General features: G+C 44.7%; 1 protein-coding gene across 1 annotated transcript in view; it reads right to left on the reverse strand.

The window, feature by feature from the left end:
- Window positions 1–24,114, reverse strand: part of ptprsa (protein tyrosine phosphatase receptor type Sa) — a 105,590-nt gene that overhangs the window by 12,103 nt on the left and 69,373 nt on the right. Inside the window, exons 19-26 of the mRNA XM_053430764.1 lie at window positions 23,470–23,585; window positions 18,615–18,662; window positions 14,625–14,722; window positions 11,176–11,299; window positions 8,206–8,381; window positions 6,200–6,319; window positions 2,665–2,819; window positions 1,458–1,743 (exon numbers count right to left, since the gene is read on the reverse strand). Coding sequence (XP_053286739.1) covers window positions 1,458–1,743; window positions 2,665–2,819; window positions 6,200–6,319; window positions 8,206–8,381; window positions 11,176–11,299; window positions 14,625–14,722; window positions 18,615–18,662; window positions 23,470–23,585 — 1,123 coding nt within the window. The remainder of the gene's footprint in view (window positions 1–1,457; window positions 1,744–2,664; window positions 2,820–6,199; window positions 6,320–8,205; window positions 8,382–11,175; window positions 11,300–14,624; window positions 14,723–18,614; window positions 18,663–23,469; window positions 23,586–24,114) is intronic.

The following is a 24,114-nucleotide window of genomic DNA, read 5'->3' on the forward strand; positions in this document are numbered from 1 at the left end:
CGTGTATCCTCCCCTTCTGCTTTGTCATGAATTTCTCTTAGAAAACATAAACCCTCTTGTTTTTCTCAAACTTCGACTCAGGTCCCTGCTGCTTTCAGCCAGAAGCCCTTTGCCTGATTCATGCTGGATTAAACCCACTTTCTTACATTTGGCACTTTCCAAATTCCCCCAAAACAACATAGCGCCCAGGCAGTGAAGGGTTTCAATGTTTCCATTCTCTAGATCCTCAAAAAAAAAAAAACACTGATTCAAAATAGCGTGTATCTGAGTGAATTAAATATTGAAGCCAGGGTTGAAAATAAAGGGGATTTGCTTTTTGAGTCCATGTTAGATTCCATTACCTCGGCAGCGAATACAGAGACTGACAAATAGCTGCCAGCTATAGATGGCAGGTTTAATCTATATTCTACTTACCTGGGGCTGAAAGGTATTACATCTTCCAGAGAAGTGTCTTTATCTGAAAATGCGGAACTCTACATTGTGTTTGTTCAGTGTTTCCGTTACGTCTGTATCAGCAGCCAGCTGAGAGAGATGCCCCCACCTGCCTCGCTCCTTAATACAAATTCAGTTTGTCTGAGGTGTCAGGATTTTCTGTGAACTGCCTCCTCACTTAGCTGAAACATTAGTCTACCAGTTTCCCCAACCACCGCCCATTATCATCCATTTTGTGTCTTCCCCAGTCTCTTCTCATTCGGTTTTACAGTTTCTTGCCCGAAACACAGTTGATGGTCAATATTGACTGATTTATTAGTTTTGTTCAAATCTAAAAACGAAAATAAATGCTGATAAAAAATTCAAAAATCGAATACTCCATCGCACAAATTACCCTCATTGAAATTAATAATGAAGAGAAGAGCAAAGACATTTGAATGGCACCCAAAATTACATCTGGGAAGAATTAAAAGGATTTAAAAAGGTTTATAGCTCAAGTCAAGGTGACCAAACTCTCAATGACTCATTCTAAAAAGTGAAACGTTGATCTAATATGTCTACGATTTCTGATCTGATCTGAATGCTGCCGGTCACAGTTTTTGAGCTGTTTTAATTAGCTCCGCCAAGGTCTCCTCACATGTGTCTGTTCGCTGGTTGGTTTGTTAGTTTGTCAAGAGAATTACATAAAAACTAGGTGAATTTAGTTTTTCACATAACTCGGAGCATGGGCCTTGAAAGATTTAATTACATTTTGAAGTGGATCCAAAGTGGAAAAAAGCAGATAAAGGATTTTTGATTGAATTTATTTCCCAGAGAATAATTCATTGACCTTGATGAAAACACCGGGCATGTTAAGGGCACTGACATCTGTGAATGTGTGTTATTTGCTGCTGCTTGATTGAACTTAAAGGGACTGGTGGGCCTTGGTGGAGGTGTGTGCTCTACTGGGTGTCCACTGGTTGATGTCAGTCCTTGTGACAATGCAAAACGGAAGAACCCCCCAAAATTGACTGCATGTCCTGTACCTTGAACTCCAGCTCCATGCCGGTGACGTGCTCGCCGCTCTCCACCTGCGCCAGCTTCTGGATGTAGGAGTAGAGGCTCCGGGCAGCCACCTCGGTGTTGCCGCAGGCCACCGCCTCCAGCAGTGCATCGTGAATGAAGCTGTACTGGTCCTCCGTCTGCACCATGTAGTTCCGCTGAGACCGCATCAGCGTCACGTGGCCGTAGATGTCCACCGTCTTCTCGTGCTTGATGCGCTCGAGCATGGCATCGATCACGATGAAGCAGCCCGTCCGCCCGACACCCGCACTACAGGAAGATGGAAAGGAATAAGAAGAAAGAGAAAGAGAAAATGGAGGTTTTAAGGAGGTCCGTTAAATAGAAATTATATTTCTCCCTTGCTCTTATTTCTAGGGACTTATCCTTTCACGGTGCTGTGGCTATGAATATCTGTTTACCTAATACTAAGTTCTTGCCATATTAATGCTGTAGTTAATTATAATTTACTGTTGTTCTCACTGCTAAAATATTAAAGCACAAGGTGATTATGGATGTCCACTAATGCTTGTAAATTTGTTGTGGCATTACGGCTTAAATAATTAAGTAGGCGAGCACAACAGGGGGATATGGTGATACCTAGAGAGGAAACACACAAACCACGGGGAGAACAACAGAGAGAGGAACAACAGGAGAGTGACGGGGAGCGAGCGAGGCAGGCTGTCGAATTTTCAGCTCTCCTCGCGGCGCGCCTCGGACTCACCGGTCTTCTTATCTCGGCGAAAAAGGAAGGTTTCAATTTGAATAAGCCATTTGAGAAATATCGCTTGTAAAATGAGGAAGGGTTAAGGAGCAAGAAAAGGGAGAAGCAGGGAAAATGGGAAGGGATTACGGCGAGGCTTTTTACAAAGAGAGAGAAGAAGAAAAAGAGACTGAGGTGGAGAGAAAGAAAGGGGGGGGGGGGAGTGGTGCTTTTAAGAGGACGATGATGTGACCAATGGAGAATAGAAAGAGATGGAGGTCTGGTTGAGAAGGAGAGCGTGTGTTTGTATAATCTGTGTTATGTAATGTATAATAGCAGATAAACAGAAGGGAGCTCTGCCATTCGGTGTCCACACACTCAGGGAGACGGACACGAGGCTAAAGACTACACTCACATGAAAGTGTAAACCTGTGCACTTTGGCACAACAACAGCAAATATAAAAAAAATACATTGCACTCATTCTATTCACCTGCAGTGGGCTATGATGGGTCCGGCATCAGGCGGGTTGCAGGTCTTCACTCTACGGAGGAAGGCCAGGAACGGGGTGGGGTACTCCGGCACGCCGTGGTCGGGCCACGCCGTGAACTGGAACTGACGAACCTCCCGCTTCTCACTGGAGCCGTTCTGATAGACAAAGAGAGAGGTGGGTTGGACGTGGTGCTGTAGTCTGGACTGGCTGGTTAACTGACTTCAGTGCAGTGTCTGGGTGCTTAAAGTCTGCTGCTACTTTCCACCACAACTGTTCTATTCTTCTAAGAAGATCTGCCGTAAATGAGGAGAACTTCCAAACGACGATGGGTTCATCTACCTCAGAAATAGGTCAATATCATTTCCATGTTTTGTTAACAGTGCCAAGTCACACATTATTCAGCAGGTCTGTCAGAGACAATGTGTGGTTCGGTGCCTTGTCCAAAAACATTTCAGTCCATTGAGACTGAAAGAGCCAGGGAGCGAGCCACTGACCTTCTGTTTAGTGGATGAAACGCTTGATTGTACATGGAGTTAACAAAGCACTTTTAAACACGGTTTCTTTCTCTTTTTTTAAGGATATGCATTTTTTAAAAAGCCTTTAAATTATGCAGTTGTGTCTCAGAGAAACAAAGAGAAGACGTCAGAGTTGACACACGCAGCTCTGTGACTTTGGAGATGTGTCATTTGTCACTAAATTTAACTCAACGGGTAAAGCAGCAGGTAAGTTACACAAAAAGACCCAACTCCCAATAAAAAACATGTTAGGGATTTTCATAGTTTTCCTGTGTGCATGTATAAACTATGGACTTGTCAGCTGCCTTCACAGGGGGCGAGCGATCCGTTCTTAAAATAGATTTTTGGTGCAACATCGGTACATACAGTGTCACTTTCCTCTGGGAAACACACACGCAGCCGATCAGGTGGATACAAAGACACAATCAGGTATGATGGTTTCTCCAATGGACAGCACGGGTGCTCTCATCTCGACGCTCTCACGGTACCTTCCACTCAGAACATCTGGAGATACACGCAGCAGACGCCCCCATTACACAGCTCCCTGTCAGCGCCGATGTCAAACTCAACTCTCAACGCATCAAAGATGCAAGCTGGGATCCAGAGGAAGATTTTGAGAAGGATAAGTAAGAAGAAAGGAGAAAAAAAAAAAAGGCTTCCTCGCATAATTCAGTCCTCTCCTCTCGGAAGATTCCTGTAATGGAGGTAGTGTTTGCATTTCAATGCAGTGCTTCTGCCTCACTGACAGAGGGACTGTTTTCCTTGCTGAATAAATGAATAAATGAGTGTGGTGATTAAAAGCAAACTGACCTACTTCTTATTTCCTTTGTTTTTTTTTATCTCTTTTCTTTTTGGACATGCCCTGTCTCTGCAGTTAAGGCTGAATACGGACGACTGGTGCTCGGTTGTTTTCTTAGAATGTAAATGTTTTTTGCACAGCAAACACAATTCTGCAGCACTGCAGGACACAAATACATACATATAAGTGTGTGGGTATCACGGTGCTGTTTTGTATGTTTGTGCATTTACTGCCAGCCTCCGTTTACACTTCACACAAATCCAACCTCGGAGATATAAAGTAAAAACAGCTCAGGGAGAAATCACAGTGATGACTGCAGTCATGAGGAGGAGGGGGAGAGGATGGAGAGCAGCAGAATCATATCGGTACTGATGGAGGCTGAGGGCTTCAGAATGCAAATGGCCCTGAAAGTCAACCAGGCGGCTTGAGAAGCGACCATGGCTGCTGGTATCTTGGTATCTGCAGCGTCACCGGTTCACTACGGTGTTCTTTGTTCTGCTGACACACCAACGAAGAAGACTCTCATGTGACGCTGTCGGGTTAAGAGGGAAAATCCTGGAAATGTCGCCTGACAGCTCATGTTGCTACCTTGTGTTTGCATGACTATGAGGGGGGGGGGGGGGGGGTACTGGGAGTGAGAAGGAGTTTGCATGTAAATGTGATGGTAAGTCCATTTTTTTTCCTGTCTGTATTTAAATGAACTGCTGGCGTGTATCTCTGTGTGACATCATATTTATGCATGTGTGCCGAGGTATGTAAATACATGTGTTTGGGTTTTATACTTGCATGTTTGTTATGTGACTGCGATCATGCATACATGTGCAAAATGCTTTTTCTTAGTATTGTCTTTGCGTATTCAGTGAATGTGTATGTGTGTGTGTGTGTGTGTGTGTGTGTGTGTGTGTGCGTGTGTGTGTCTGCACAGAGACACAAGAGCAGTCTGCCAATTATGTATATTGAGTTTCTCTTCTGCTCACTTTACCAAAGTGCTCTAATTTGGCAGACGCACATAAACAGATGATCTACTGAGGAGAGAGAGAGCTGAACAAGGTGAGAGGGATGGACCGGGGAGGACGATGGGGACAAAGAGATATATTTGTATGTGCATGTGTTTTTTTACATTTAATAGAAAAACAGCTGTTTATGCCATCATTTCTGTTGCTAAACTTTATGTCTGTGTCTTTATAAGCTGTGAAGAGTTGGCTCTCTGTTCGCTGGGCACACTGTGAATTGTTATGCAACTTTACAGGCCATATATTTTCAACATTTCCATTGTTATATTTGACGTTTTGATATTTCCAACATAATATGGCAATATATTTGGGGTTTTAAGTATCAGAATATCTCAGTAGAGTTTTAAAGCTCCTCTCTCGGGTTCCTCTCTCGGGCTCTTGCAAGAACTTTGCGTTTTGAGCTCTTTAAGGCTCTGATCTGAGTGTTTTCTCAGTGATGCACTCACGGTTAATGGATTTTATCCGACTATTGTTGCCTGGTAGTGACGGTAAATTGTTGTGGTCAGTGAAAGCAGCAATGGGCCGGTCAAAATCTGATTAAAATGCTCAGATATTTCAAAAGCATATAATCTTTAATCACATATCACTGGTTCTTGGAAGGATGTAGAACGATATGTTGGTTTCCTCACACCGAACTATTGTTCTGCGCTACCTCAACGTCTTGTCATCAGAATCAGTGGTGGAAGAATTGAGTTTCATTCTACTCACTCTAGCAAAGAATGGAAATACAGACAAACCCATACAATGACAATACATAGAAGTACAAAATATAGGGAATGATTTAAATAAATGTTTGTTAAGAAATATGTCCATTATACTACGAATATATAGATGATAGCTTGGATGGCTGGTTGAGGTGGGACGAGCCTGGGACACAAACTGTGTAGTCATGACATCACAAAGTCACACAAGTCCTGAAGGCTGCTTTCAGGGCAGTTTTTGAATATGTGCATTTCTCCATTAAGTCAGTGCTTTGATTATTTCACATTTATAGAGCTGCTTTATAACCACACAAGATATAGAAATCTCACTTTCTACATCTCCAGATCTCACTATGCGACCTTTGCAATAAATTCAAATATTTTATGCATGCTTACATGCTTCAGCACTATCCGCCTTATAATTCTCCGTATCTCCTTCATGTTGTGTGTGTGTGTGTGTGTGTGTGTGTGTGTGTGTGTGAGAGACAGAGAGTGAACTCATCTCACCTTGTGCAAGGAGAAAGTGCGGACACAGAAAGTGGCCAGCTCTATCGTGTCCAGCAGGGTGACTTGGGTCATACCATAGGTTTCTGTGCCACGACTGGGCCAGTACTGGTCACACTTGATCTGCAGGAGAGAAGAAAGAAAGAAAGACACACAGAGGTATTAGCTGCAGTACGTCACACTCTGATAAATGGTGTCTCCTCTAATAAACACAATGACACACATAAGAGGAGGAGAAAACACAATTCACACCCCACGCTCCCTCTCACACTAATACATGCGCTGGTGTGCCTCTCATAGAGCGGAACCTCCTGTGGATTCAAGCACCAGGCGGTTGTTGACAGAAACACCAGGGTAGCATCTCGCTGTTTCACATCTGAGGAACAACACGGTGCACACGGAACAGATGTGACCAGGGTGTAGCAGCACCTCCACTGTTCAGGCTTGACTTCATCAACCTCACACACACGAATCCTGCCTGCAGCCTTCCCCTGAATCAAACATGTTTACAGGTCGGCCTGCGGGGGCTGCGTTTGAAATGTAAGGCACATACGCATCTGACTGTTCATTCTTAATTCAGTATCTCTCCTAATAAAAGCTCAACATTGTCTCCCCGCGGATTCATTTTCTATCGGCTGCTCAGAATAAAGCACCAGCTCCTCCGAGCCCGCTGCTTAATAAAGATTCACTCAATATGGGGTGTGACGAGCCGGCGGACATCTGACGAGATGTGACAGCGACTGAGGGAGACGCGCCGCTCTCCTGCTTCCTCTCCCATTTCCTGCTCGAGCTGACACTCAACTTCTACCGCCCGCTAATCCTGATCACGTTTGACAGCAGTGGAAACGCGCATGTCGGGACGGAGAACAGGTAAACAACTGGAACGGGATGGACAGAGGGGGAATGAGTGGAGACACCTGGAGTGAACGGGCCTGATGTTGACACAGGTCCGAGTTGACATTCACATCGGAGACATGTGGGTTCCTACAGATATATCCTGAGGAAGCATTCACACCATTTTATGATAAGCCCTTTTTGTTCTCGGAGAAAACAGCGTACCCTTGATAAACAGGGACGACAGGTGCAGGTTTACATGATGAGAAGCTGTTAGAGGCAAATGGGACTGTTATCCAACTGTCAAACACGCGATTTTCCTTGACAGAGACAATGTGCTTTCTACTGATCCACCATTATCACAGTCAGAGCTGACATTATTTCTACCACATTTGCTGTTTTTTAATCTGATAGTTTCTGGGTTTAACGTGCTGCTGTTGACTTCCTTCACCGGCAGAAGGGATAAAAGTTGGAAACGCAAGAAAGCGGCCATTTGCATAAGATACACATCCAGCTAAGTTGAGGCTGGATCCCGAAAATATGAAAGGACAAAGAAGATGGGACGAGTTTGATAACACCTTAACAATGCTCCCTGTTGAAATGCAATTTGCTCTCTGGGCAGGTTTTCCTTCCCCCGCCACATCAACAGACGGTCTCTAGGATGCAGAGAGTCGCTGTGGTCACAGGTGCTGCGAGGACTCTGTGCCTCTCTGCTGCTTACATTTTAATTTCATCTTCTTGCGTGCTCCGTGTCGCTAAGCTCTGAGCACTGTGGAGAACATGCAACAGTCTCCGCTTCAAATAAGATGGAAACTGAAGCCGAGTCTATAAAGACTGTCCCAGTGGACACAGGGTCTAATTTATCAGATGTGCACAGGTACACCGTCTCTTTGAATTAACTCTGTTCTATCACCCTCCTCTTCTGTTTCCACCAAGCCCATTCACATTTCCACCCTACCAGTGACATTCAGGCGTGCAACTGGGAAATCAGTGGAACACTGGGCTATTTTGAGTGTCTGCTTCCTGGACTTGGGTCTCACGAAGCAGTGATTTGATTTGGAGGTTAAGTTAAAAAACACCACATTTAAAGTGGTTTGTCGGGTCACTGGAGGGAAGCTTTAAAAAAGAAACCCAGAGCCGCGGCGCTTCTGCAGAAACCGGTGGAGCAGACTCACCCGTGACTTCTCCTCCAGCCTGGTCATCATGACCACGGTGGCCGCCCTCTGCTCCCACACCATCCTCCAGAAGTCCCCGAACGTCTCGGGCAAAGGACCCTGGGTGGCGATGTAGGCGTTCTGCTTCCTGTAGCCGTCGATGTAGTTGGCGTTAATGTAGTCGCTCCCTGTGATACCTGGACACAAAGGAAAGAGAGGAGAAGGTGAAACATGGCGCGTTTTGTTTTGATCCTGTCGTAATTCATCACTTTTTTCATCACTTCACTTCACTCGTTATTTGCCCCTTTCAGTTTGACGCCTTCTTCCTCAATAAATCCCTGTTTTAACACTCTGACCCCATTTCCCAATCAACAAAGGTGTGAAGACTCAAGACTGGCAAAAATAAAAACAAGTAAATTACCTATGCAATGACTCCTCACACCTCGGACTGTTGAAACAAGTGAAAACCGGCTGAGATCAGATTTAGGAACTGTCCGGAGACAAATGGGACTGTCTTAGATCATGTCAGATTTTGGGACTTGAAATATTACAGGTATTACTCATTCCCAGTTTCTGTTGGATCTTGTTTTGAGTGGGACAAGAAAGATATAATGCAAGATTAAACTGGTCTCATACCCGGGCCACTGCAGAGCTGAAATAAACCTGTTGCTGAATTCAAATTAGCTCACCACCTCCTTAGCTGCTCTTGTATTATTCTCTTGTTTGTCCCTCTGTGGTTGTGCCTTGCTTTCTGCAGATATGATTTAGCCTCCGTCTGATTTACCACCACTGACGCTGGAGTATGATTGAAGATGGAGGATAGTGAGGACGCAGTATATCAGCCGCCCGTGGCCCTGCAGCCAGGGGGTGGATTCAGCTTCCATCCCTCCCACCGTGCTCCGTTACACACCGGTACCAGTAAATCTAGCCGTAAGGAAGCCTGTCTGCGTAGCTGCATGGATGGATGTGCACTGGCAATGCTTAAATGCCAAGGACGGTGCATCCAGCACCATTGACAGCAACTATCGCGGTGTCCCGTAGCATCATTTAAAATGTCCAGTAAATGGACACTTTAAAGCTTAAATGTTTAATTTAATAATGAACTACAAGGCTACATTATACTAGTACTAACTCAGGATGAACAGGCGAAGATGTCGAATTGGAACAAACAGGATTCGAGAGCTTTTGGTGATAAGGACTGACGCTGGTGTTGATGTCCTGCAAACAAAACACTTTGATTTTCAGGGAGGAATCAAACGTTATGTTCTGCCTCCTGCACGCTTTACCCAGACGCCACCTGTCGCCTGAATGTTCCAGACATTTTCATGTTGATGTGAAGGCGTTCATGTCTAAAAATGGCTAAAAAAAGTTTTTTAGTTTAATAACGGGTGGTTCAAAACTGTCATCAAACTGATCTGAGGGAGCTGTAGTGTGAATTGGTCTTCTTCCAAAAAGTCCTGGTGTCCTCCAGTTTTCTGCAAAGCCACTACACACTCAGTAATTCAGTTGTTCTAGGGGAAAAAGGTTTAGGCCAAAAGACAATCTTGCCATTAGAGTGTGAGTCTAACACATCCGCCCTCTTCATTTAACCGACTTCTACAATCCAGTCAGTGGAGAGGGGACTTCCAGCGTGGCAGCATCTGTGTTGGGAGAGTCACGTCTCTTTGATGGACGTCTCCTCGCTCAAGCGAAGCAGTGAAACACTCGACTGGGCTAATCTAAGAGAGGAGACGCAGTGAGGACAACAAGCCGGGTGGAGAGGGGGAATACGAGGAGGAGGAGTGAAAGAGAGAGAGCAAGAGGGATGGAGGACAGAGTTCATAGAAGAAAAGAGAGGAAAGATAAAGGAGTGGAAAGGAAGAAAGGAACTAAAGAAGCCAAAAGAAAGGCAAACGTCATTAAAACGGAAACCACGTCGCGCAATCTGACTGGGGAGCCTCGGCCTTAGTCATAGCTAAGTGAGCAGAGAACGGCGGCGTGCATGAATTGTTCTACTGCTTCAACTAATGGCAAAATCACTGCAGTGTAAAATAGAAATTTCAGACTTGATTAATTTATGTATTTATGGACGAGGCATTTCTTTCCCTGGGATAATTTTGTTCTGCATGTTGTCGTAGCCTCAAATTGGCTCGACTATTGTGAGATTTTGAAATCTAGTCGGAGCGTTTAGTTCGCTCGCACAAAAGCAAAGTACCGAGGAGTTTGGCACAAGTGCGCGGAGTCGGGGGGGCTCTCGTGGTGATGCGACGCCAGAACAATGCCGGCGATGAAGGGTGACTACCTCTGACAATGTCCCTTGAGGTTTAGCAGTCGGAGGGAGAGGCTTTCTGGCTCTGAGACGCTCAGTACTGTGTCTATGGGCAGTTAGAGGGAAGTCAGGAGAGGAGGACTGATCTGATGAGACAATGAAAACACTGGTTCAATTTCTGGGACACTCTCGGGAGTGTGAGATACGACTGGGCCCAGAGATGAGCCCGAACAAGTCCTCGCCTCACTCCCACAAATAATCTGATTCCGTAAAGTGCTTAGCTGCCGTGGACCGAGTTGAGCCGAGACAAGTCCTTCGTTTAGCCTCCAACAAAACACAGTTGTGTTCGATGAATTCGCCGTTTCCTGGGAATTGAAACGAGCTGAACTGAATCTGAACTTCAAACTTCAAACGTGTGGAGTCCAGACAATTGTGCAATCCAGACTGGTAGCAGAGCTCATTTCTATTCTTTTAGATAATCTAGTCCAGACCAGTCCGTACAGCTTGGATTACATTCCTTCCCATTCTAGCACTTTCTCTTCTGCACTGTTATGTATTATCCTGGTTTGATATCCACAGTCTTGGCCCATCTGGTCCTGTGTCTGTTTAGTACAAACTCCTCATTACTTAAATCATCTCTGCAATTTACGAGAATTTCCCAAATGTTCCACACAAAAGAAGGTAGAGCTCCACTGGGAGGTGGAGGTGAGGGTGCAGGGCGTGAGGTCTGGTGTGAGCCTTACTGTCGATGGGAGCCAGGATGACACGGGAGTGGTCGTAGGCGATGACGTTGGCGTAGCGGTTCTTGGGCTTGTTCACCTCCAGGTTGGAGTGCTCCCAGGTGAACTGCTGGCCTGGATCGATGGACTGATGGGGAGAGACACACAGAACACACACACACACACACACACAGAAGAAATCAGTGGAGCTGCAATAACAACACAAAGTGAATGTTATCATAGGACTAAGAAGAGAGAGAGAGAGAGATTGAGAGGGTGATTTCCCCCAAAGGGAGAAAATACATATTATGGTGAAACCTGCTTCTCACAGCAGCAGCAGCAGCAGCACATAACTACTTAATCAGGATCATTAATGTGGCAGCTACATAATGACAAATAACAATATTGATGAAGGCGTCGGCGAGGGTGTGGAGCGAGACCTGACGCCCGCGTGAAAGACAAATTCAGCCGCCTCGTTATAATACGAGAAATCCAGATAAGTATTCTGTTCCCGTGTCCGGATAATTAAATATTCCATTACGAGTCCATGTTTGCTTATAAGCGCCACTCGGTCGAAGGCTTGACGGATATCTGCAGGCTTCAGCGTGCAGGGGGGGGGGGCTTTAAAGGGACACTGAAGTCCAAATGGAAATGTACGGTCTTTATTGCTTCTCTCATTTTCCTCCTCTCTCCCTCTCGTTTCTCCATCCCCCTCTCTTTGCCCACACTTATCTGCATCCCTCCATCTTCAAAGTATTCTAGGGTCTATGTAAACACATCAATTGTCCCTCCATCTCCTCTCCGATGTTTACAGTCCCTCACTATGCAGCAGAAACCCACCTACCCCATTTTCTTTCTAGAATGCCTTTAGGCTGGGTGTGCATGTGTGTGTGCATGTGAATGTGCATGTGAGTGTGCATGTGAGTGTGCATGTGTGTGTCCATATACAGACTGGGGTCACTTCCCACACATGTCCCCAAATTCAAAAAAGGGACACTGCATCCAATAATTAAAAACTGACGTGAATTTCCCTCTTCTCCTCTTCCTCATGATGACATTTTTGAAGATGAACGTCAGCTTCTGTCAAGAGGACGAGATTTCAGGACATGGCGGCGAACCGGCTGCCAGGAGAAAGGGAACTGACTCTGGCTGCAGTATCTTCAGGTAAAACCCGGGCCGCCTTTTTTTCATTACCGCCTGTACGTCAGATTATCTCCTCTTCATCTCCGCTCTCCAGCTGTGATGCTCTGCGCTCTCTCCCCTCACTGAATCCTCATCATTAACCGAGCCTCCCCACCTCATCTCTCTCCTCCCTCTCCTCCCGCTCCTCGCTCCCCTCTTCCTCCCATCTCTTCCTCCTCCCTCACATCCCGCCTGGCTAAAAACCAATCAGTCAAAGCCCCGTAGAGCTGCGCTTGGCAAGCCGGGGTCCCCGGACGAGCAGCCATTCATCAAGAAAATAACAAAATTAAAATTACACTTCTCTATTTAATTTGGTCATTTATTTTTCCTGTGGGGTGTTTTTTGCGAAGGGGCAGGGGGACAGGAAGGGAGCGAGGAAGAAAGAGCGGGAGACGAGACGAGCGGGCGGTTTAATGCTCTCTCTCTCTGGAAGCCAAGTAATTAGAAGCTGTAGTTGCAGCAACGCATCAACTTTGGCGTCATGTCTCTCGTCTCTCTTCCCCCCCCCCCAAATGGAACAAGCTTGTCCATTTGGTACACAGCCCGGATGTGGATTTATGAATAATAGATACCCAAGAAATACTGGATTGCAATGAGAAGTCATTATCCACCAACATCCACCGACCGGCGGGCATGATGACGGCAATCTCTGCTGGTGTAGCCGCTTCCCACCTTAGCTGGGCGCCCAGCGAGGCGACAGGCCCGGTGATTTAGGGATGGCGAGGAAAGGATATTGCTTGTATGCAAACGAGAGCTGATTCAGCGCTCCTGATTTCTAATCAACTCTGGTGTCATTTATAACCGCTGCGGTCTCAGAGCTCAGACAGCTCAGTTACTCCTTCCAAACACACACACACACACACACGTCTGTGCACATGCACACACACACACACACACACACACACACACACACACACACACGCACACACTATGCTGAAGCCGGTCTGCTGGTGAGCTTTTACCCAAAATCACATTAGTGGAGTTCTGCTTAAAACAGCCGACCATATATCTGTTGTAAGAGAAAGATCAATGTTGTGTTAACGACTTTTAAAGCATTTATTTATCCCCCAACTGAGTCATTTAGTGCTTTTTTGTGAATAAATCTTCGAGATAGCCTTCTACCTGTAATTTATAGCCTTACGATTTTAAATATATAAAATTAACCCCTGTTTTACTGCTCAGTTTTGAAAAGAAGGTCTTTGACTTTGATAGAAGATCACCAGGAAGTCCTGTTTGCATCAAAGTCTCCACAGACTGAGGAGACATCATGTCCAGAGGCCTCCATCGACTAACTGTTCAATAATCAGGCACATGTCTTCGAAGAAAGAATGTAAAGACGACCTGGGGTAAGTTTAATGTTAATGTTCAGCATCAAACCCAGTATAAATGTGATAAGGTTTTTTGTAAAATGGTCAAATTAATTTTGTTGAGATTTGGCAACTGTATGTGAATTGATCTGCGTGCATCCAACACACTGGACTGTGACTGACTTACAGAGCACAAGGCTACTCTGAGGCTATATTTTCTGATTTTGATCATATTAATAAGGGGGGAAATCTATTTTAATTTTATTTATAAGATTTTGTAACTTTAACAATATCCGGATTGTGATTTCCTCGACTATCAATCATACTCTCAACAGATGTAATTCCTATGTATGTATATTTAAGGTCAGCATTTCGTTCTGTTTTTGACTGTAGTGAGTTTACATATGCTGCTGTCATCTTTAAAACATGAAACCTCGATGGAATATTTACAACTGTGCATTGATTTTCCATCATTGAAGCTACCCTCAGTAATAAAAAAAAATGTGGGCATGTTTAAGTTATTAATCAAGTAAAAGATAGTAATTTTTTTTTGTATTTTCCTCTGTTGAATGCACATACCCACATTTTGTCAGAGACACATTTCAGGAGTCACAAAAGAAAGTTCCCAGATGCAGGGCTGGATGCGTTACTGAGTAATTCTTCTAGTGAGCCAAGAATTTGAGGGAAATTGCATTTGGGAGTTCCGGAAAATAATCTCTCACTGTGGAAAACGACAGCTCACTTGCTTTGCCTGTGCTGAGGCAACAAACATATCAGTGGATCAAAGAGGCTGAGTGCAACTGATATTTCCTTCACTTCATTCAACATTGTCAAAAATGCCGGGAGAAGAAGTTAAATAGGAGAAACAGACGTTTCCCCCAGAGAGGAGAAAGGCCTCTTGTGTTTCTTACAATGAAAACACAATCAGACATGAATCAATACGCCGAGAAAACTTTGCAGGATTTTAACCTTTGGCTCACTCACCTCATATTCCTGCGAGATTTTGAGGTTGTCGTTGGCTTTGAGCAGCTCCGTGTGTTCCGCCAGCTCGGAGATGGGGATGGGAGGATGATTCATCATACCTGCGGGCCAACAGAATGGAGAGAACATTCCCGAGGAAGGGAAATTCATTAGTGCTGCAGACAGGACACGAGTTCACGACTTACAAAGCACGCTGCACACCATTTAATGCGTGAGAATTACTTGCTTACATGACAATGGAAGTTTGGTTTTAGTGGTGAGGAAGCTTGTGCCGAACATGGTGAATATTACACACAGCAGAATGTATTGACTGGTGATGTTAAAGGCACTTGATTGGACCAGGCCAGAGCTCAAAAGGTTTGCCAAGCATGGCCGACAAAGAAGCCGGCAAACACCCACAGACCCAAACGTGTGAAGTCCAACTGTGATCATGATCCTGACTGACTGAGTTCACCAATGAGCCTGAAAAGTGCTGAATGTTGCCAGAGAAGAAACAATCTGCTCACAACTCCTACATCCAGAGGCATGAATCATTTTAATAGCCTGGGAAAAGAGTTAAAAATGATATAAGATAAAAAAAAGTAAGGTTTTGATGGTGAAATCACAAGACAAGAAACAGGAAAGGCCTTTTTTAACTGTCTGGATCAATGGACTCCTTGTGTTGACAAAAAAATCCCTTGTTCTCCTCACTGAAGATAATCAGAAGCTACATTTCCTTTTAGCACAGCGGCTACCAACAGAAAAGAGGAAAACTCAAGATCACTAGGGGGAAAAATGGAATTGAGTCTTTCAGGATGATGTTCCTTTAAACAGGGGTATTTCTTGTTGTCTATCAATGAACACAATATATTATTATTCTAATTATCTAAACTTTGGTCCTTTGAGCATCAATCCTACCAATTAAAAAAAGGAGATGATAGGAAAGTTCTCATCTTAGAATGTGGACCGACCACAGATATGCCACAGGCTTGTTTCTGCATCTTCAGATCTATGATGCTGTCATTGTGCTGCGTTAGTTAGTTAGCAGAGCGACTCAATTTTGATTGTTGCCTCAACAAAAACACGCTTCTACTGGACCAGAGCCCTGACCTGGGCGACCATGTGACGGGGGGTGGGAGAGGGGATCGGGAGGTTTAGGAGTGTGAGTGATGCTGAGTGACAAAGTGAGCTGCTCCATTCCAGCCAGCAGGTGCAAAGCACGCAAGCTGCTATTTCTATCCTTTCCCGGTTCCCTCCCAGTCTAAGACAAACACCTCTTACCTTCCAAATTTAAAAATTAAAAAATTGCAGCTGCACGTCCAATATGTTCTGCTCCGAAATCCTTCCGCCTTTTATTCAAAGGAATTCTCATAAAGAACTATCTTTTCCGCCGGGTGAGAAGAATTGTGAGATTTCTTTCCTCTTTTTTTTTACAAGCTCCGATATCCACTCAATACTGTGTTGCCGCTGTTACAATATTATCAGCACTGCTGTGCACTTCAGTCTCTAATCCATTTAGGAGCATAATGCCGGGGCCATGTAATGGAATATGGAGCAGCCATAGATTGTGGCTCTGTCCCCGCATGGGGCCTGGAATTACTTAATGCCTTCAGAGTAAGGAGCCTGTTCTCCCCACCGAGTGACAAGGTCAAATGTCAACCCGACACTGAAACCTCCTCACAAAATAAAGTTACTCAGACTTAATTGGCTGCGCAGATCGACATAATCTCATTAAGCGTCCTCAGAATTCCTCTTTTGATAAAGCTTAATACCCTCCCCACCATGTCACTGGGTCACTGATGTTGTGGTTGCTTTTGTTAACTTAGGAAGGGGGGGGGGGGGGGGGGAGCCCAACTCTCTGTGCTGACAGTCTTCATTAGTGATGGTAATTTATTTTACACTGAGGGAACAATGCGACGGCGTCAATTACATGAAGATATATGAGGCGAGTGGAGACGACACTGGATGGCGTGACATTCTCCAGAAAATGAATGGACACACCACATTAGCAGACAACTTGACAAGAGTTGTGCACCAGACACCCATGAAACTTCTTAATGGATCGTTTGAATGATGTTTACTGAATTAACACTGTTCTCCTCTTTTTAGATGATTTTCTTTTCGATTCAACCTCCTGATGAACCCAAACAAAAGCTTTCAAAGCAAAGAACAGAAGTCCAATTATTAATGTGTGTTTTATTCATACTTAAGTTTCTCAGCGAGCTAACAACGCGTGCGGATCGTGGTGGCACCAGTTAAGGGCGAGAAGGAGTTATTAATCTCTTCCAGAAAATTCATCAAGACGAGCGACGAGAAAAAAAATAGGAAGCATTGCAAACTTATTATGGTAGCTCATTTCCTTGCCTTAAATTGAAAGAGAAGGTATCAGAAGCCATGAGCAAAAATAAGTTACTGGGTATGGAAATGAGGGGCCCCTCACTTTCTCCTTGTGAGAACAAGAGCGGGATGTTTGAAGGGAGATCAAAGTGTGTGTGAGTGTGTGAGTGTTTGTGTGTTTGTCTATGTGTATTTATGAGCGTGTGTGAAATATCACTCTATCAGTTCCTCTCAGTTTGTGTTTACTGCCCACAGTCTGCATGTTTAAGTGTCTGTTACTGTTGCAGAGATTTTTTAGGTCTGAGTGTTTACATATACATCCCAAAATCCCATGATGCACTGCCAGTGGAACAGGTTGAAGGCTACACAAACCAGCGTTTGGCCGATTGTGTTTGTAAACTTGTATGGAAACAATTTGAATATTTAAAACCATACAAAATATATATGTAATTTGAACTCCGTCGCACGTTGACCTTTGCCTGCCTAAGAAATTGCAAAAAAGCTTTAAAGAAGCTCAAGACTAAACTTATCGGTTTGTGCATCTGTTTCTCTCCATGTGTACTTTTCATTTGTTGTGTTTCTCAACACAAACAAGAGGATCGGCCCTGAATTGTTCTCGTATTCACGTCGCCGTGTTTGAAAAGATTCCCTTTCAAAACCGGGCGTTGCCTCGACCCGCAGTCTGGCAAAGTCACTCAAGGACAAATTATTGCTAGAAAGAAATAACTGCATATTTTCCTTTCGACACAACCCCCTCCTCTCACCCAGAGATTTTTCCTTTATGCGCACAGACTCTACAATATTTTTCCACCGCAATCGACGGCCTGATCAATAAACACAGCAAAACAAACTAGCCTATAATTACACATTTCCAATCTGCCGATGCGTGCAGTCGATGTGCCTGAGAAATGATTTATTTCGGATACGTCAAACAAGTGTCTCTTCAAAGAGCCTATTTATGATGTTTCATATTTCCATATAAAACGGGAAGAAGTCTGTCTGAGGATAAGCTAGGAATATGAAGACGGGGGAGGAAAAAAAGGGGGAAGAGGAAACCCAGAAAGTTTGCTTTTTCTCTCGGATGATCCTTTTTGCAGCGAGAGGGGGGATGGGGGGGGGGGGGGGGGGGGGGGTAGGGGGGGTAGGAGGTGATCAAATGTCGAGCCATTGTTTGCCACGGCTCTAATTAATTCTGCTCGTTATCTCGGAGCACAGGAAAGACCCCGTTAGATCAGAATGGAAATGGAGCAGTGGTGGTGAAGGAGGAGGAGGAGAGCGGAGTAAGGGGGAGAACAACAACAAGGAGGTGAGGATGGGGGGGGGGGGGAGTGGGATAACACAGATATGTTCCCCTGTAGAAAAAGAAAAAAAAAGAAAAAAGAAAGAAACACCTCTCAACCGTCTCTACATCAGCAGACGGGATCACACAGGTTATTTATGCGTGGGGGGATTAATGCGTAGCCAACAGCCCAAGTGAGAATCGTGACTGACATCCAATTAAGACATTTATAAAAGAAATAGAAACCCACATTAAATTAATTAGAGCAGAAATTGTTGCTGCATCATGTGAAAAAACAAAAACAAATGCAAAATATGTATTTGAAAATGGAGGCAAGCTGTGCTCGGGAGAAACATAAAGAAAGCTGGTATGCAAACGCTTAAAGCATGGAGACTAACTTTCATAGTCAATATCTGCTTCACTCTGAGGACTGCTCAGACCAGAATCTGTAAAGAACAGCAAACATAAAGGCAAATGGTTTCAAAAGGCTGCAACAGAGAAGGCTCCTTATATCAAAAAAATGAAAACTAAAATGTGGAAAATGATAAAAGACCATGAAACTAGATAGAGCGCACACGTCCGTGAAGTCCAAACAATGCTACACACGTCTGTCTCGCCCCTACAATAGAGAAATAACAGGAAACAGGAAGTGGTCTGATGATGCAATAACACAATAAATATCAGATTTTCTATACATTGTTTCCTGAAGAAAAATATCTTAAGATATAAAGAACAGGAATGAAAAGATAAATCCTAAATCTTCCGCTTATTCCGGACCTGCACCAAGTTTGGGGCAAATCAGTTCTCGCTTTTTACGTATTCGGCTGAAAAATAAACAAACAGACAAACAGTTATGAGTGAAATCATGACCTCCTGCCCAGAGGTTACAAAACAAATGATAAACTATATCATGTCATCCTGAATGAACTCAGGACCTTCCTAGGGGGGCCTGAATTACAGATTTGAGGCGCACCGACATGCAACCAAATCCCAGTCGCTGTCACCATCTTCCTCAGAGCAGACTGGTTAGCCACGGGTGTCAATGGCCCCCCCCCCCCCTAACCCCTTCATATCACAGCCCATAGAGACCAGGATAATAAACGGATTTGCTATCTCTGAGCTTTCATAAACAGAAGTTAGAAGGGTCCTTCACAGGAATAAAAAAAAAGAGGGGAGATGGAGAACGGCAAAACCAGCTTATGTTTCCCGGTGAAAACCGACTGTGAACGATTCCTTTGTCAGTGGCTCGGGGGGGGTTGAGGCATTGCAAGTGAAAGGTGTGGAAAAGTGACCGCATTCTTGGCTGACAGCTGTGGAGACGGGGCTGATGGGAGTCAGAGGTCTGAGGAGTGCGGCGATGGTTCAAAGTCTTATCTGCTCCAGAGGAGAAGTCCTCTGAGGCCTGGGCCAGCCGATGAGACGTCCGGGTAGACTCAGGTCTCCTTAGCTGCTCATGCAGAAAGGAGCCATCTGTGACAGTGTTAACTGGACATGCGGCTCCGAGACGCACTTTGATGGGAAGCTGGCAAGTCGCCCATCACGCCAAGGGAAAAGAGTCTGGGCCGAAAGCTGAGTTCTGATCAACAGGGGTTGCTAAGAGAAGAGAAAGGATCAAAACCCCGCAGAGATGATCCGCAAAAAACAGATCATCTGGACCAGAATTAGACGTGGGAAATAGAAGGAAAAGGAAATATGACTTATTTTTTCGTGAAATAAACTTTCCACAAGAATCTGGTCCCAAAAAAAAGCATAAAGTCAAAAGGCAGGAAGGTCGTTAGTCTCAGGGGAGGCCAAACTAAACTGGATTCATATTTTTGAAGGTATTCTTTTTTTCAAGTTGCTGAACTGAGTTCCGGTGGGTTTACCTCCACCGACGTTTCCTCGAGAGGACGTAAGGTCAGCGGCTGCAAATGAGCGAGGAGAGATGAAGACATCGAACCTCCCCCTCACCCTAATTGATTTGTGACAATGACTAATTAGAGCTAGCAGGGGGTGCTCTGATGCACTGTCTCCAAATGTCACTCATCCCAGCAGGTGGGAGGTGCAGGCGTGTCTGATTATGTTTATGCGTAAGCCTGTGCTGAGGGTTCCGATAGACCTGTTTCTGAAGAGGAGGACGAGGACGAGGGCTAGAGCTGCTGCAGACGTCTCTCTAATCTGGGGGGGGGGGGAACAAGCAGGCTGCTGCTGATGCGATTGGCTGCTGTCCGTGGATTTTTGCGAGCGTGTGATGCCGTGAGTGAAAAAAAAATCTTTTTATTTTTTTACATGCTTCGAGGTGAGAGACGCTCCTTTTGACAGAGCTGTGGGGGTGCGAAGTGCCATATAGTTGCATCGGAGGGAGGAGATAAAGAGAAAGACAGATGGAGACGGCGGGAAATAAAATGCGAAAGATCGGAGGTGCGTTGAAGAGCAAACCCAGTGAAACTCAGTTCAGCTGTCTCCATTATGACGATGGAGAGGATAGTATCGTGTAATGCTGGTAATCCTCCTGACGACTGGGATACTGGGACGAGCGGAGGGAAATGAGAAAAGGGCAAAAAAGGGATCCACGCTGAAAACAGAGGAAAGAGAGTCCCTGTAGCAAAGTAGTGGAAGGGGCTGATAGACAGTAGATATCCACTGAGTCGTGCTGCTTCATTACTTTGGCCCCATTTGCCAATTAAACCCCGGGCCCCAATGAAGATAATGACAAAACTAACCACTCCGTGCCCCAAGGAGTTATGGGATATCACTGCGAGGCTGACACATGACACACACACACTCCTTTTAACTGATCTGGTCGGAAATTTGACCACACTCTACAACACATGGGCCGTGCTTCGCTCACGGGGTGGTTTCTAAATCCAAAACATATCATTTGTTTTTTGTTCCCCAGCACTAGGGGTCAGCGAGCACACATGGCCAATGTGGCATATGCTCCGCTGGATTGGAGAGGCCTCGGTGAAGTGCACTGGGAGTATGCTCGTTTGAACAATGGTCGCTATTAGCTGATGGGGATGTTCACAAATGCTCACCGGGCCACTTAATTGGGCTAAAATGTCCATTCAAATTAAATTCCCCGGGTGCAGAGATAAGGGAATCGCACAGTTCTGTGGAACAACGGCGAGGGCTGTCGAAACGCCCCGTCATGCTTAAAGACAAGTCTCCAACATGCGTCTGTGAATGTTGTGTAAAATGGAGCACGAGATTGTAACAAGAAGTTCCATTATTTAAGGAAGCGAGGCGGACGAGTGAGGGCACGTAGGGAAGCGCTGGGAGTCGGAATGGCCATTATAACATTGTCATTACGGAGCCACTGATAGGGCTCTGAATACCAAGCAAGATAAAGATGAGGGCAGCAAATTGAACTTCCACATTTCACCGCACAAGTGGGTATGTGCATCTCCTTTTCATCCCGGTATCTCTCTTCGCTCATGCAAAAAAAAAAAAAGTCCTTCTTCTTTCCCCCCCCCCACTCCAAGATACAGACTCGAGGCAGCATGCCTGAGCTCCCACAGAAGCTGGAGATAAATGCTCCATTTTGAAATCGGAGCTCTTTTGATGGAGCTGGGACTGGCTGCGGATGACAGATGGATGGCTGAAAGACAACTCGGCAAGGAGGCAGAAAGGTGGGAGGCAAAGAAGGGAAAAGAAAGAGCGGTGCAAACAGAAGCGATGGAGACGGAGTGCTTATTCCTCCGCTGGAGAATTTAAACAGTTTCTGCAGTTTGCCTGGGCAGCTGAGAACAAATGACATTTAAACCGGGCAACAGGTCTGGTGTCAAATAAAATGCTGGGGGAGAGAATATCATCTGAAGCATCTGCGATAAAAGACGAGGCTCCTAAAGCGAGGTAACAGGGGGAAGTGTTGATTCTGAAACTATGGGGACAACAATCTCATTGTCTTAACTCTCCTTCCTGGCAGAGGAAAGACATGCGACTTAAAAATGCATCTTTTTCTTTGCAAAACCATGGCATGTAAATGAACCCAAATATGAAAAGAAAATTCGAATCAAATCAGGTTAAAGACGACTATCTGTAGATGCCAGCGTAGCCCTTAATCGCAGGGGGCTGGAAACCAGAAAGGCAGCTGCCTGACAATGGGCCTGAAAAGGAGGCAGGAGGAAGATGTCAGACAAGCTTTAGGTGGAGGAGCCTTAGAGAATGAGTGTGGGATCAAATGTGCTCTGTTGTTAACACCGGGCTTTAGCTCGGATGAACACCAGAAGGAAAGTAAGACAAAAGTGGAAGCAGGTAAAGAACCAAGGAGAACTTCAAAACAGGATTTGTTCCCAACATAAAAACACTGAGTCCGTCGACAGGCTCCATTTTCTGACTATCTCCTATCGATGAAATTATCTGTTATTGATAAATCTCTAATTATTACATGAATACATGACAAACATATAATGACTTGGAGGTAGTAATGAAGGCACATTATGTCAGACAGACTTATATGGGAGCATTTCATGAACAGAGTTTATGCTGCAACACAAATTTACACGGCATGATTTGTGAATAGCTCATTTCTATATAAGCTCTGTGCATGTGTGAGCCAATGTAACAAACTGTTGTGAATAAAGGTTTAAGTTAAAACACAGAATTGCACATGTATGTCTATCTTTGAAAAGTAATAGTTTTCAAACTAAATGAATAATTCGGCATCAAGAAGGAAGGATTTCAGCCGATGTGTCTTCACTTGACCAAATAATAACATTTTGGATTAGAGCTGCTGCTAATCAACTTGTTTTTTCTTTTGCCAAATTTTGAAATTGTTTTCCATTTCAGTAGCTTTCAATAAAGCGGTGATTTTGAGCTTCCAGCCAAAACGGCTGAAATTGCATTAGGCCTGTTAAAGCCCAAGTTAAGCCTTCTGTGTGTTGTCTGTATATTTCACCAATAAAACCTTCTGAATAGCCTGATGGCTAATGAAATACACAGTTTTTAAAGAGGCCCCTCTTCTATCCAACCATCAAAATTATGTAATTTAAATAAAATGTGTTTTGTAACACAAACTTACTAGTGTTTTATTATTATAATTATAGCTTGTAAACAAATTCCTTAAAGCAAAGTTGAGTCTGACCTACACACCTATAGCTACATAAACAAACCTCCCTCTTCACATCTGTCACACTATCAGTGAAAAGCCAATATTGAACAATATGGCCAAACCCACTGCATATACAGGTAATCAGCTCCATATAAACTGGTTCTATTCTATAATGAGTTGTTTGTGTTCCTGTGTGTATGTCCTGCGTGTTGCTGCTGTACCTGGAGTTTGGAAGTTGATGCGTCTCATCTCCACAGGGTCTGTGGGGTGGTGGGGGGTAATGTCTGCGTTGTTCAGCAGACACTTTGTGCGCGGCTCCGACTCTTTTCTCTTGCGACTGCAGAGTGAGACAAACGCAGAGTAGAAAGACGCACACACACACACAAACACACAAAAAAACAACAAAATAATTATTTTTTGTGAGCACTCGGCCCGACAAAACAATCTTAAGACATTTTCCTGAAGAAGTCCACAGCTGACAGGTAACTCAGCGGCTCGAGAACGCTCCAGTTAAACCGAGCATCGAGCATTGGAGAGCTGAGAACGTGCATCAAGTTCGCAAAACTCTCCCTCACCCCCTCGCTAATTAAAGGCATCGGTTTCGCTGTGGCAGGATATTTTGTTTACCCCTGTAAAATGCAATAAAGTAGGGCTATGCCTTACCTGTCAGGTTTGCTGTTTCCAGAGAAAGCAATAGGAGTCGAATAAATATAAAAAAAAGATGGTGAAAACACACAAGGAGAGAAGGAAAGGGGGGGGAAGCAAGAAGAGAGATAAATCAATAAAGAGCAGTATACATTCACAGGGGTCGCTGCTGCTGGGCTCGCAAAACGCGAGATAAGGCTCATCAGCATTGGGAGGGGATG

This window comes from Pleuronectes platessa, chromosome 9, assembly GCF_947347685.1.
Source record: "Pleuronectes platessa chromosome 9, fPlePla1.1, whole genome shotgun sequence".
Taxonomy (NCBI): domain Eukaryota; kingdom Metazoa; phylum Chordata; class Actinopteri; order Pleuronectiformes; family Pleuronectidae; genus Pleuronectes; species Pleuronectes platessa.